Genomic DNA, 14,996 nt, shown 5'->3' with positions numbered 1-14,996 from the left:
TCCATGTGACCACTGTTCAGGTATTTTAAGATGTCTACCATAACTACTCTCAGTTTCCTCTTCTCTAGACTAAGCATGCCCAAGTCCCTCAACCATTCTTCATAAGGCTTGGTTTCCAGACCCTTGACCATCTTGGCTGCACATGTTAACCCTTGTCAATACCCTTCTTAAACTGTGGTGCCCAGAACTGGACACAGTACTCTAGGTGGGTTCTGACCAAAGCAGAATGGAGTGGTACTATTACTTCCCTCTTACTATACTTTTGTAGAATAGCATTGGGTTGTTGTTTTTTAATTATTATTTTTCCGCTGCTGCTGCATCACACTGTTGACTCGTATTAAGCTTGTGGTCTACTAAGACCCCTAGATCCATTTTAGATATACTGCTTGTCAAGCCAGCTGTCCTCTATCCTATATTTGTGAATCTGGTTCTTCCTGCCTAAATGTAGAACCTTACATTTGTTCCTATTGAAATTAATTTTGTTAATTTGGGCCAGTCCTCCAATCATTTTAAGGTCATCTTGAATCCTGATTCTATCTTCTGATAGTTCTGACAGCTGCAGTAGCTGGGTGTGCACATCAGTTCCTCTTCCATCTGGATATATCCTAAACCTAAAGAGGAGTTCTTTCACAGGGCATCATAAAGAACCAGAAGACTCTTTCATAACAGAAAGCTTCTGTAGATGCAGCAGAATTTTCACGCACCTCCTAAAACTGTATGCAATAGTGAAACTGTATCTCTGAGCAGCAGAGGATAAATGGACAGTCATGGGCTAATTTAGGTTGCACACAGTGTCCACCTAGGGCTGCCAAATCAACACCCAGAAATCTTGCCTATACTGGTAAATATTTCAAAGCAGTGAGAGTGGATCCAGCCACTGCACCTCTTGTCACATTGCTCTGCCAGTTTCTGCACCAATCTTCCTTCCCCAGCCTGCTGTGGCAAGCAGGATTCTCTTTTATCTTACACATAGTGAGCTGGGAGGGAACATCGAGGGACCAGCAAACATATGGCATGGAAGACTCACTGGCTGTGTTGCCCACAGCAGACACCCACTTTTTGTAGACAAAGATTCTGTACCTGCAAAACAGGCAGACATCAACACCACCTAAAACGTCCCCTGGCAGGAGAAGTCTCACCTGTTAATTTCTGCCTGCCAAAGTTTCTGTCCATTATCAGGTGGCCATCCTATGTCCCATCAAATATATGCTTGGGATTCCCACTGAATTATCATCCGTGACATTAAGCTGGCATTGCAGAAGCTGCTTGAGATGCCCAGAAACAAGTCTTATTCATCCCACAATGCAAATCATAGGAATTATGCAGCAAAGACTGAAGTGCCATCTACCGGTGCTGCAAGTAATCACACCCACCAAAAACTCATCTCAGCAGTCTTTTACACTCTCATCATTTTGAATAGCCCACAGTGGCTGGGATAAGAAGAAAGTCCACATGCACAGATTTTCAAGAGTTCTAGGAAGTCTGGAGAACTGGAGATAATGAAGGAGGACCACATTCCTACTAGAAAATATGGCTGCCCATTCCTGCTTAAGAGAGGGACTGCTATGCTTGCAGTTGAGCATTGTATTCTTCTCCATTATGTCCTCCTTATAGCCCTCCTAGTCTTTAGGAATAAGTTGACTCTACTTTCAATCAAAGAATGGTGAGACTTGAGTCCCTGGCTTTCAGAGCAGTGAGCATTATCATCAAAATTAATTCAGAAAGTCCCAAATGTAGCCAGAAGGGAGCTTCCTGTGTCAGGCAAACAGCTATTGAGGTGGCGCTGTGGCTAAAACCTCAGCGCCTAGGACTTGCCGATCGTCAGGTTGGCGGTTCGAATCCCCGCGGCGAGGTGTGCTCCCATTACTCAGACCCAGCACCTGCCAACCTAGCAGTTTGAAAGCACCCCCGGGTGCAAGTAGATAAATAGGGACTGCTTACTAGAGGGAAGGTAAACGGCGTTCCGTGTGCTGCGCTGGCTCGCCAGATGCAGCTTGTCACGCTGGCCACGTGACCCGGAAGTGTCTGCAGACAGCACTGGCCCCCGGCCTCTTAAGTGAGATGGGCGCCCAACCCTAGAGTTGGATACGACTGGCCCGTACGGGCAGGGGTACCTTTACCTTTATACAGTGGTACCTAGGGTTAAGTACTTAATTCGTTCAGGAGGTCTGTACTTAACCTGAAACTTTCTTAACCTGAAGCACCACTTTAGCTAATGGGGCCTCCCGCTGCTGCCGTGCCGCCGGAGCACGATTTCTGTTCTCATCCTGAAGCAAAGTTCTTAACCTGAAGCACTATTTCTGGGTTAGCAGAGTCTGTAACCTGAAGCGTATGTAACCCGAGGTACCACTGTATATGATTTAAAAACAAAGACTTCCCCAGTAACACTAACTTTTGACTCAGTATAAACATTTTTTGTGTTTTGGCGTTTTTTTAAAAAAATGAGGTGTGTGTATGTGTGTGTGTGTGTGTGTGTGTGTGTGTGGCAACTAGATGTATAAAAAGAACCCATCTGGCTGTAACTGCTAGGTACTCCCTTGTCTTCCAGCACTTACTGTCCCTGCAATGAATGGAATAGATGGGTGTCATGCTTTATGCTGATTGCATATGGAGAGAAGATATGGCCCATTCTGCTTCCTGGCTCAGCAAAGTCACACATTCAGAGTAGTGTCACTCATACCTGCCCCTGGCAACTGCCATAGCTCCCTACGGAGGACTGAGTCACACCTTGAGAACGTTTGTTCCACCTTTCTTGGGGGAAATGCCTGCACCATTTTGCCTTCTGCAAGCACTTTTTGTGCAACCCACGCCTTCTTATAGAGGATGTCTGGGCCAAATCCTAGAGTCCTTCCCTGTCTCTCTGCAATGCCCTGAAAACTGCCACGCCTCTGCAAACAGTAGCAATAATGAATTCAGCCCAGGCTGTGCAATTAAAAGGGCTTAGGCGAGATTTATAGCAGGATTATATCTGCAGGGTATTACCAATGTCTAACATTTGGACACTATGTGGTCCTTGAAAATAAGCAATTACAATGAGCTTGATGTGCTGTATAAACACATAAACACAGAGGCTTTGGCTCCAGGTTGGAAAATGTACCTCTACTGGCAAGTCTGGCAGATGGAGAGAGAAGGGCAAGCAACACGTACTCCAAGCTGAAAGGATTGCTTCCAGCTAAGGAAATTAGCATTTCAGCATATCTCTCATAAGTTTGTATCACAGGTTGAGTTTCCACTATTTGTATTGTTGGCCCTTGCTCCTGTGATTTTGCAGGAGTCTGAAACACAGCAAAGCTTTTCCTGGCAAGTAGAGATGATGGGAGTTACCTTCTCTATTTCTGCTTCTCAGGTTGCTGTTAAAGGCAGAAGAACAGAGATAGGACAAATGTGGTGGCAATCTTACAGGCTCCACATTTGATTTGAACCTTTACTATGTTTAACAGTTACTATTCTCTCCGTTGAGCTTCTCATTCAATCAAAGGAAAGAAAGAGCTGGGACTTTGCTTCATAGATTATGTTGTGTGCACTAGGAACCCCACTTGGTTGGCTAGGATTGTGAATGAAACAGCATCACTGTCCAAGGTTGGAAACAGGGTGTGTACAGTAATTTGTAATGGACCATCACTGACACAGTGATGGGTGGAGCTTTATCAATGAGTAGACCTTAGCAGACAGCCCCACACTTTCCATTCTGACACATAACTACTACTTGCATAACTGTAGCTTAGTCTTGCTGCTTCATGGTATGCTGCACACTAATACAGTGGTACCTCTGGTTACAAACTTAATTCATTCCGGAGTAATCTGAAACCATTCTTAAGCTGAGGTACCACTTTAGCTAATGGAGCCTCCCGCTGCCACCCTGCCGCCACCGTGCGATTTCTGTTCTCATCCTGAGGTAAAGTTCTTAACCCAAGGTACTTCCGGGTTAGGGAAGTCTGTAACTCGAAGTGTTTGTAACCCGAGGTGTTTGTAACCTGAGGTACCACTGTATAGCAGTAGTAAAAGAAAAATGGCCTCTAAGCTCAGGATGTACAAAACATGCCTCTTTATTTCCACAGGTATTTCTGCCTTTCCACGTATTGGAACTCTGAACACTTAGCAACACAAAATATACAGTCTTCTCACTGGACATGGACAATTCATGCACATTTATTTATTTAACAAAACTTATGTAATGTTTGATTTAAAAAACAAACAAACCTCTAAACAGTTTACAAGAACATAAAACATTAAAATTCTCCATGGCCACATCCCTTCTCTGTGACCTCCTTATATCAATCACTTTTTCTGCTGCTGCAGTTAAAACATTTAAAGGCAACATGTTCTCCTAACTGGATTGTAGCATGAAATCCAGCACACACTCAGTTTCTTAATGATTCTTTGAAAGCTGGTCATCACCATCACATCTGCCTCATTGACAGCATTGTTTGCACTTCATGAAGAATGAACCTCCTGAAGAACATTTTCAGCAACATCAACCAATAGCAATAACTTTCTTGTCTCCTTCAGAGATTATCACTTTCTAAACAATGTAGCCAATGGGGACCCATTATTCACTCAACTGTTACCTTCAACACAATGGATATATAGATGTGCTACAGTGAAGATTTGTAACAATCTTTTCTGGCTTCCAAGACTCACATATAAGTTAAAAGATAAATCCATCAACACTCAAGATACCCTATTATCCATGGTTTGTTTTTTTTAGCACTGTAGCCCATATCTCATTCCACAGCAATAGGAGCAGCTATCCTTTCCCCATGGTTCAGAATATTATCTCTATCCCATACATCATCTCTTTATAGGAACAGCAGTTTACCTACCATTCTCTCTGGATTTCTGGATGAAGGCCTCCACTCCACTCTCACCATAGCTGCCTTCAGAGGCTAAGGTCGAAACATAATTCCACTTGAATGCTTTGACAATATCCACCATGGCCTGGGCTTGGTAGGTGTCTGAGGGGACGACGCGGGAAAAGAAGTCATATCTGCTGTTGTCACTCAGGTCAGGGGCAGTGGAAGCATAGCTTATCTGAGGAATCTGTGAGGGTGGGGAGAGAGAAAGAGAGAGAGAGAGAGATCTGACAATGTGAAACTGGATAATCCATTCTAGAAATCCATAAACCCCATACTAGTATTTGAGCATCAGGTCTCTAATGGACTGTCCCATGGGAAGAACATTTGTTGTTCTTTGAAAGCAAAGACTCAGAGATTAATAACTAGGCTAGGGACAAGCAGTCCCCAGTATGTTAGTGGATTCAGGTTAAGTCATGTCACAACTTTTGGAAAGAACATAGGATGTGGTCCTTCTAACTCAGTATTGTTGACACTGAATGGCAGTGGCTCTCCAGGCTTCCAGGCTAGGTCCTTCCCAGCCTTACTTGAAGCTGTCAGTGATTGAATATGGGAACTTCTGCATCCAAAGCATGTGGTGTGCCTCTAAACTGCAGTCCTTCCCAAGGGATGAGCACCAGAAATTAGAAAGTGTCTGAATCATTATTGGGAACCACCAAAGAGCCAAAGCAGAACACTTTTCTAGACATCCATACACAAGGGCAGAAATGTTGAAACATTTTTATAGCAACCAATCACCCAATGGAGAGGGAAGCCATTGTTCTATTTTAAAATGGGATGGCCTGTTTTGCCAGGCGATCAACGGTCATCAAAACTGTTTGAATACTTCTAGTTGCATGGTCACTTCTCCCCTCTAGCTATCTAAGTCTGTGTGGCCACAGTGGCCTCATTCAGACACTGTTTTAACTATGTTGATGTAATATGTGAAGATGGCATGCGTCATTATGCCACTCCCACCCTCAGCATCCCCCATTGCTACTCTCTCTCTCCTCCCAACTTTTGCATTTCAAGCAGCAAGATCATATATTTGGATGAAGAATCTTCTTGCAATCAGAAGCCCTGATTGTGTTGGGTTCCAATGCATGGGGAGTCCTATAAGTTCATTTAGCCAAAGCATGAATAATTTCCATTCTGGCCTCAATATAGGAAAGGTGGGGTACAGAAAACAGTGATGTTGGAGGTAGGGGCAAACCTGTGCCCCCTCCACATTTTATTTCAAGATAGCTAAAAGAAAACCTCAATGTAGCTAGTGTATTGTGCTGCTTGTAATTCATACTTGGTTTATAGATGAAATAATAACTAGGGGCATGCACAGGACCCAAGATTCACATTTGATCTATATTTATGCTTTTTAAAAAAATCAGATCTGTTTCTGAGTCACTCTGGGTTCCCTCTGCTTCAGTCTGTGCTCCAGGTTCTGAGCTATTTTGGATAAAACCAAGCTCTGTGTTTCCCATTTGCTATAATAAGGAACCTAAAAACAGCTACTGTATAACCCTCCGGCTTTTGGTCAAAGGGGTGAGATTTACAGGCACAAGAGCCCCTCCAGAGTGGGTGGAATCTGCCAAATTGCAGACAAATTGCAGGGACTAATTGTGGGTGAAGTAATTCATTATCAATATTAAGCAAACTAAAACTCCCAAGTCCATCAGCTTCTTATTTTTGATAAAAGGGAGCAGGCAGTTCTCTTCCATTTTTTCTTATCCTAAAAGAGGCAGCCTAGTAGTGTGCAATCTGGCTTGTACATTTTTTAAAAGCTTTGCAGCCTCACACTAGTCTCTTGGTACTTGTTTGTGTCCTCTGAATCCTTAAGAGCAGACTAAGGTTTGCAAGAATACACCAACAAGCACCAACTGGAGAGAGAGGACCAGGTAGTCGTTTCATCCCACTGCACCTTTGAGACTTCTCATACTTATGCAATGCCTGCAGGGACTAGGAAGCTCTCCCCAGTGCCAACCAGCCAGCATTCATTCTATGACAAACTGTGGAGAATGAGTTACAGATAGGTAGCCGTGTTGGTCTGCCATAGTCAAAATAAAAAAAAATCCTTCCAGTAGCACCTTAAAGACCAACTAAGTTAGTTCTTGGTATGAGCTTTCGTGTGCATGCACACTTCTTCAGATACCTGAAGAAGTGTGCATGCACACGAAAGCTCATACCAAGAACTAACTTAGTTGGTCTTTAAGGTGCTACTGGAAGGAATTTTTTTACTGTGGAGAATGAGTGTCTTCTCTGCCACTTCTCCATCCTTAAGCCTCAGAATGTTGCAAAGGGAGGTTGAAATGGGAACTCCAGATCAGAGAGGAGAAAGGAAATGTGTTCTCATTGACATAACAGAACAGCCTTCTAATGGAGATAGAGCTCAGCTCCTCAGCCCATAGATCTTAGTCTAGAGCCCCAGTCAGTTTCCACGGGCTGTTTATTGGATTCTTAGCACTACCAGCAATAAGATGTATGCAGCGTGACAATGGGTAAAGAGAGGGTGAAGAATCAGGCTTTGGAGTAGTGTCCATCTGGCTCCAAATTTCTTCTGAATCATCCCAAGAGGTTTCTTGTTCATTGCTAGAAGGTGATGGCTGTGATTAACAAGACGGGGAACAGCAGCAAAGCCAACGTTAAATGGATATTCTTTCTCCTTCATCCCTCCCCAAAGAACACATTTGATCTGATCACAGAAGAGGAGCCTGGGAAGCACTAGAAAATAATAATGCTGTCACTATTCTGCATTTTCTCCCATGAAATTTGGCACCACTACAGAGGATGGCAGATGAAAGGAAGGCTGGAGCATCCCCCAAGAAGGAAGAAAAGAAGACAGACAAAAAGCCTCGGTCTCTCATCTCTAAAGGATACACGTTGGAAGACGGGAAAGGGTCCAGATGGATTCCAGGCCCAGGAGCAGCCACTGAAGGGAGATCTGAAGAGCTCCTAAGACCCAGGTTTCAGATTGCCAAAACCTCAGACAGAAGAGCTCTCTGCTACTTTAACTCCTGCCCGCCCCCCTCCTTTCATGGTTTATCTTTGCTTAATTGGTGCAGCTGTCACCACCCACCAACTTCGTCTCCTCCCACGCTTTGAGCCTAATTATGACAGGCTTCAAAAGGGCAGTCGGGAACTCAAGGGATAGGGAGAGAGAAGAGAAAGATGTTTTTATAAAACATGGCAGCTGAAGCTATCAACAAGTCACTTTGGCAGCAACACTCCCTGTTGAAGGGAGAGACAATAGCAAGCAACTTCTCCCCACCTCTACCAGAACATTCCTGCTCACTTTATGACCTCTTCCCTGCATTTCATGAAGGTCAGGATGCTAGGCATCAGTCAAAGGGTTCTCTGAATACCATCAAAATTTGACCCTGACCATTGAGTGAGTTCAGTATGCAGTTGTGGCAGCTTGCAAGGAGGGGTGGAAGAGCAGTGGTGTACAGAGAGAGGATACTAAGTGCTTACAGCAGGCATGGCAAAGAAAAAGTGGAAGAAGAGGGGTGTCTGAGTTACACCATGCAAGAGCATGGCTGCCCAACCACATTAGCCACTGATGTCAGTGAACCTCCTTGGTGTACCTGGCAAGTCAGCAGCGGCATGCCTGGACATCGCTGACTCATACATCCTTCTGCTTCCCCAATAGCTTGTGATGCCTGTTGCTAAAGGCACAGGGAAGCTCTCCTCAAAGATCACTACTCATCGGCAGCGAATTACAGTTAGCTGAAAATCCACTTGGCCATGTGATGGAGTAACCAGACAGTCATTTTGTCATGTGGCCAGTCATCATGCTTTTGGTCAACTTCATCAACCCTCAATCTGGTAGTTCATGAGACACAAAGAAAAAGTTGTCACAAAAATGAGAAACTGTGTCCATTTAGCCTCAGCTTCAGAAAAATCTACTTGGTTAGCAGTAAGATGAAATCCCATGTGTGTGCACATATATACTACCCAATCAACATCGACAACTGGGAAACACTGGCCTGCAAGTGCTCCAATTGGAGAACAGCCTTTACCAAAGGTGTCATGGGTTTTGAAGACACTCGAACTCAGGACGAAAGGGAGAAATGCACTAAGAGGAAGACACGCTTAGCAAACTGTCACCATGATCAACTCTCACCTGGAAACATATGGCCCCACCGTGGAAGATTGTGTGGATCCAGAATTGGCCTCCACAGTCACTTATGGACTCACTGTTAAAACTGTGTTTATGGAAGACAATTTTACTTGGCTACGAGTGATCGCCAAAGACTACCCAATCAGCTCTGGTACCCCTCCAGATGTTCTGAATTACTACTCCCACCATCCCTTATCAGTGGTCATGCTGGCTGGGGCTGATAGGAGTTGAGTTGACATGTCATAGTATTTTTTACCTGACAGCATTTGTAGTAATTGCAATTAGTATTTGAAAATTGACAGGTTATGAGACTTGATGGTTAAAGTCTTCCAAAATAATTGAGAGATAGCAACAACTCAAAGCCACTTACATTTTCAACTTTGAGAAAAATTCACAAGCAATTTTTGGTGCTTTTTTCAAATATTTGGTGAATTTCAAACATTTGTATTAGTTATACTAAAAATGGATGAAACTATTATGAAATGGATAATATTAATTTGATTTCCCATTTAATGGTGATGCAGAGAATTAACTAATAATTTCTGATTGTTTGAAAATAATCTATGGCAGTCTCTCTCAAACTGGTGCCATTCAGATTTTTGGAACTACAATAATCAAATACTGTCTAATATTAAATCCAACTTCATGCCACCCATCAAACATGATATACCAGTGATTCCATGCTCTACTAAATACCATTGTATGTCAAACATTAAATATTGAAAAATATCAAGTATCAAACATTAAGTTCAAATACCATTGTTTGTCAAACATAGATAACAAATATTAAGAAAATTCAAGGGATTATTTGAGTGAGAAAGAGTTAAAGAACTTTGGCTATCAATTCACAGAGGAGCATATTGAGGTGAATGTTTAGAAGCAAATTCATTTATTCTAACTCCTGGAGACCACACCGCCCATTAGTTAAGGTGCATAATAAATATATATCCAGTGCTTCTTTTTAACAAGAGTCCAATGACTCTACAATACATTATTATTGACAATATTTAGATTTATAACTCAAAGGTTCAGAGCAAGTAATATCTTTTCTTATTAACCTACTGAAATAGATTGCTACTGTTTCCATTTTACTGATGTGGAACTGAAGTTGAGATTTAAGCAACCCATACAAGGCCACAGAAAGCAGAGATGAAATATGAACCTAACAAATAGAACATAAGAACAGTCTTCTGGATCAAGCTGATGGCCCATTTAGTCCTGCATCCTGTTTCCACAGTAGCCAACCAGATGCCTGTGGGAAACCAGCAAGAAGAGCATGTGCACAAGAGCACTCTCCCCTCCCATGGTTTCCAGCAACTGGCATTTGGAAGCATTGCCAACTGTGAAGGTAAAGCCTTGCCACCATGGCTAGTAGCCATTGATAACCCTCTGCTCTATGAATTTGTCCAATCCTCTTTGCTCGCCTTTTCTCTAAGACAGAAAGTCCCAAACGCTGCAACCTTCTTCTTGGGAGAGTCACTCCAGCAGCTTCAAAGTTCATTTGTTTCCAGAAAAGAAGGAAGAGCAAAAAGGATTAAGCCAACTTGGCTTAATCTAAGAATGACAGGAATGAATGCAGCATCAGTTTCAGATCACCTCTATTCATTACTCAGGAAAGCAATTGTTTCTTCCAATGGGGAACAGTCACAAGGCAAGGGAAAGAGCAGCAAGAATATGAACAGGATTCATCAATATCGACAGTGGACAACATCCCTCTCAAGCCCAACCAGCAGTGCTAAGGCTGAGCGAGGAAGATCTAAAGCTCCTTCAAATGACTTGTTCCTACAGCATTCATTTTGTTTTGCTTCTACAAAGCTTGCGCGGTGGCTATCCTATGTCCAGTCTTTACTGAGCATTCATTCTGATTTGTTTACAGGGTGGTTATATGACAATGAGCATTCATCTTGATTTGCTTGCAGGGTGTTTAGACATCTTCCCATTAGTCATTCATTCATCCCACACTTTTCAATGCATTTCCCTGTTGCTTCTTCGAACCATATAAAGTCCTGTTGGTTTTAAGTGCATTTGTTGTACTAGTCCAACAAACCAACTAGTGCAAACCTAAAATTCTGGTATGCGTTTGAATCCCTCCTGCAAAACAATGACAGTCTGAAGGCAAACCTAGTCCAAACCTTGCTGCAGGTCAGCTTTCATACAGCATCTCCCATCAGGCAAGGAGCTGTCTTAGAGGGAAGGGATGTGGAGAAGCAGTTCCACCCCTTTCTGGGTGTTGGTTTTAAAACTCCTAACCAATGAAGCAATAAATAAGCCTCTTAACTTAATCAGTGCTGTGCTGTCCCCCACTGAATGGTACATTAGAATGATTTATCACCAGAGGATCTTACGCGCTGCCAAGCACTTATATAGCACTTTACATCTTCAGAACGCTCTACGGGCATTAATTAATTTTGGAGACGGAGAAGGCATATTAAATCATCACTGCCTCTCCCTCTCCCCACCCCTGCCCAAGTTCCTTTCCACACAGATGAAGAAAGTTATTCAAGCAGCAACAAAACTCTGCCATCTTCTTTCTCACATTTCTACAGTGGATTTCTCCCCAGAGTTGGTTGCAAGACTGATGCATTCAGGGAACACTACAAGTCCTCCAGCCTCCTCTGAAGCAGAAGATGACAGCTGATAACCAGAGTGCAACAGTGAGACATGGTCACTGAGGGAAATAGCTGATGGAGAGCAACAGAACCCAATGGGGACATTAAAAAAAAAGTCATTTTGCAGACAGAAGATCTTGTTATTGGAATGAGCAATTTGGTTATGGTTTGCAACCTCTCTCCTCATTTAGAAGAATTGGTTATGGCTGCATTTGGAGCCACAAGAGAGGGCTATTGCCTTCATGCCATTATTTTGGGTATGCCAGAGACATCTGGTTGGCCACTGCAGGTAACAGAATGCTGGACTGCACGAACCTTTACTCTGATCCAGCAAGGCTCTACTTATAACCAATAGCAGCATATGTTGGTGAGCAAAGTCATTCTCCTGACATTGATGCTACTGCTGCTTCATTGGACGGCACTGGAGTGAGGCAAGGCTCACTGGTACAACGGTGCATCACTGACCTCCCCACTGCTGCTGCACTGCCACACTCCAGCCCCATCTAAATAAGCAGCTGTGATGCTCTGTAGCTCTCCCACCCCTACCCCCCATAAATGCTTATGGGCACAATCTGGGATGGCATCTTAGCCAAAAGATGGTAAATCTGGCCTGCAATAGTCTCTCACTTGTTTTGTTTCATAGACATGGCTTAACGGAATGAGAGCAACTTGAGATAAGTTGTCCATTTCTCGCTTTTTTTCTTAAGGGTCAAGCTACTTGTGACACTTAAGGCTTATCTACACATGCTCTTTCTAGGCCCTGTCCACATTTTAAGGTTCTATGCCCAGTTGAGGCATGTGCAAAGTGCCAATGGAACAGGAAAAACACTAGATGGTCAGTCGCTTTACTGACAGTACAGTGCAGTTCTACAGCTTATAGATTACATACAGTTGTAATACACAGTCCTCTCAGCAGCACACAGTCTCCTTGCAGGATTCCAACACAGACAAGGCTCTGACCAAGGGCAGCAGCCAAGAGCAAACATAAATCCTTATACATTAAGCCCCTCCCCTCCAAGCTTTCCTGGCAAACATCTGCTCTTTAAAGCTTAATCAGAGCAAACAGCAATCCACAGAAAACCCAAATTGATGTTTGCTCCAATTGAGTGCTAAATAGCAGGTTTTCGCAGGGCAAGATCCAGGGCAAAAAGCAAAACAAAATGCTCAGACACAGAGCTTTTAAAGTGTGGACTTCAAAGAGTGGGGCAAAACCCAAAGTCTTGTGTAGGAGTCCACACACACACACACACACACACACACACAGTTTTTCATTTGTTGGGTTGGGCAAGCACTGCTGTTATTGTTTGCTTTTTGTTTTTAGAGGTTGCAAGCTCAAATATAAGACTGGCTTGCAGACTAGAGTGGCTTCTTAATCTTTTTTCCCCAGGCTATTTTCTGCTGAAATCCTTCCCCTGAGGAATAACGTAGGCATCCACTTCTTTATATATTGCAGGGAGAAAAGCAGCTAGGGGGCAGATGGTGGCGTGCCCCTCCCACACACGCTCACACACCACTTTCCCATTCCGCTTTGCAGTCTCCATTTGGCAAAACAAAATGGGGGGGGGGGACACCAAACGAAAAACCCAGAACATCGAGGGGAAATGCCACATGACTCAGTCAGAAGCAAAGGAAATGAGATGCAGAGTTATAACTCCCTGGCTCCTTTTGTCCCCACATGCTAACTGCAGAGTTCATGGTCATTGAGCAACCTGCAACTCTCCAAGGGATGATGAAGTAACACTACAATGGTGGGCTTTTTTTGGAGATAGGCTGACCATGCAAAAGAAACATCAGGCACCCTGACAGAGCTTTGCAACCTGTGCTAAAGAAGCAGCCCATTGAAGGGGGGGGGTACAAAAGAAAGCAGGAGGTCAGCACTGCTGGAGAGTAGATTCGCTGAACTGAAGTGCTATGTTGGGCTGGGTAAGCTACTGTGCCTCACAACTGTGCTGTCAGCCTCAAGATAATTATACACTCCCTTAATTATGGTGATTTACATAAAGCACTTGGCTGCTGCTTAAAATATTATCGTAACCTGCTTCAGTGTGATCATATCCAACATATTCCAGCCCCAGCATTTTGAAAACAGGAAGCAAAAAAGGCACCTTCCAGATTAGACAATTGCTGTCAGGTGCAGAGACTAAGGTAGAAAGGAAGTCTCTATTAGTAATGGTAGTCGTGTTTGCCTCCCCTGAATCTCATCGCCACCGCCAGCTCAGAGAAAAACATGTTGGTTCCATCCTTGTACAAAGCCCTACAGCAGCCTCAAGCCAAAGCCCACCACTTGTCTCTCAGGAGAATTAAGGGCAGAGATCAGACTTAGTACTTGCTTGTATTTATGAAGTTGTCCTTGATTACCTTGGTAGGTGAATAAGAGTGGCTTGTTGGCTGAGTCACAAGGAGCAACGGAAACAAAGACTTGACACATTTGCAGAGCCATTAGAGAGGAATAGCAGACACAGACTACAGCTTGGGAGAATGGCTGAGCCAACCCTTACAACCCTTGTGGGAGAGGGGCATGGGAAACCAAGTTTTATTGTGTAGTATTGAATCAATCACTGTCTCCCCACCTAATCTCAGAGGGTTAGCCACTGAAAACTTTGTGCAGTGAAAGGCACCCTAGACATGATTACATTTAAAAGCTCAGTGAAGTCAGTGCCTCTTTCCACAACCATGAAGAGGATACAGAGAGATGTCCCTTGTGAGGATCCCCAGTTAGAAAACCCATGAAATGAAGCCCCATGACAGAATTTCATCCCCTACCACAACTGCTTTCCTGCAGAAGACAGTCCTTGCTTTCCCCCGTCTCAGTCAAGTTTATCTTTCATCTCTCCACTCTCCAATTGAACATTTTCTATATATTTTCCCATTGCTGCGTAACTCCCCTTTCTTATTTATTTCCTTCTTTCACTCAGACTCCCCTCTCTCTCCCTCCCTTAAATGTGATGCCAGCTTTGTAAGTGCACAACTGCACCTGAATGCTAAGAGAATCTTGTAAAGTGGTATCTTCTCTTTTAACTACCTGCAGAGGAGGAGAGGGAGAGGAACGGGAGGAGAGGGAAGGGGGAGAAATGAGAGGGAGAGAACCTTTGTCAAGGCACAAATAGGATTATTATATGTGACAATCTGCTTTCTGCTCCATTGCAAGGGACTGTGATCTGCTTATTAGGTATTTGTGACCAAGACTATTTATGTGATGCTTGATTAAAATTCTGCTCGGTGAGTAAAACTCTAGCATCCTAACAATTCTTGCTGGGGAGGTGGTACCTTGTTTTCTCCGCTCTTTCTTCCCCATTCTCTTCTTACAGGGTTATATCAGTTAAAACATTATAGGCACTAAAAGGGAGGGGAGTAGTATTGCAGAGCACTTAGATCGTCTGGGGAAATTTTGGCATCAACATGCTACAGAATGTTACAGGGTGGTGATCCAACAACAGGCAT

General features: G+C 43.6%; 1 protein-coding gene across 2 annotated transcripts in view; it reads right to left on the bottom strand.

Moving 5' to 3' along the window:
• GRM4 (glutamate metabotropic receptor 4) overlaps positions 1-14,996 on the bottom strand; it is a 289,589-nt gene that overhangs the window by 163,472 nt on the left and 111,121 nt on the right. For both annotated transcript variants that reach the window (XM_083509182.1, XM_083509183.1), the window contains exon 3: positions 4,824-5,040. In XM_083509182.1, coding sequence (XP_083365308.1) covers positions 4,824-5,040 — 217 coding nt within the window. The remainder of the gene's footprint in view (positions 1-4,823; positions 5,041-14,996) is intronic.

Source organism: Podarcis liolepis (genome assembly GCF_965112155.1).
Source record: "Podarcis liolepis genome assembly, chromosome: 6".
Taxonomy (NCBI): Eukaryota; Metazoa; Chordata; class Lepidosauria; order Squamata; family Lacertidae; genus Podarcis; species Podarcis liolepis.
This window is presented reverse-complemented; position numbering and strand designations above follow the sequence as displayed.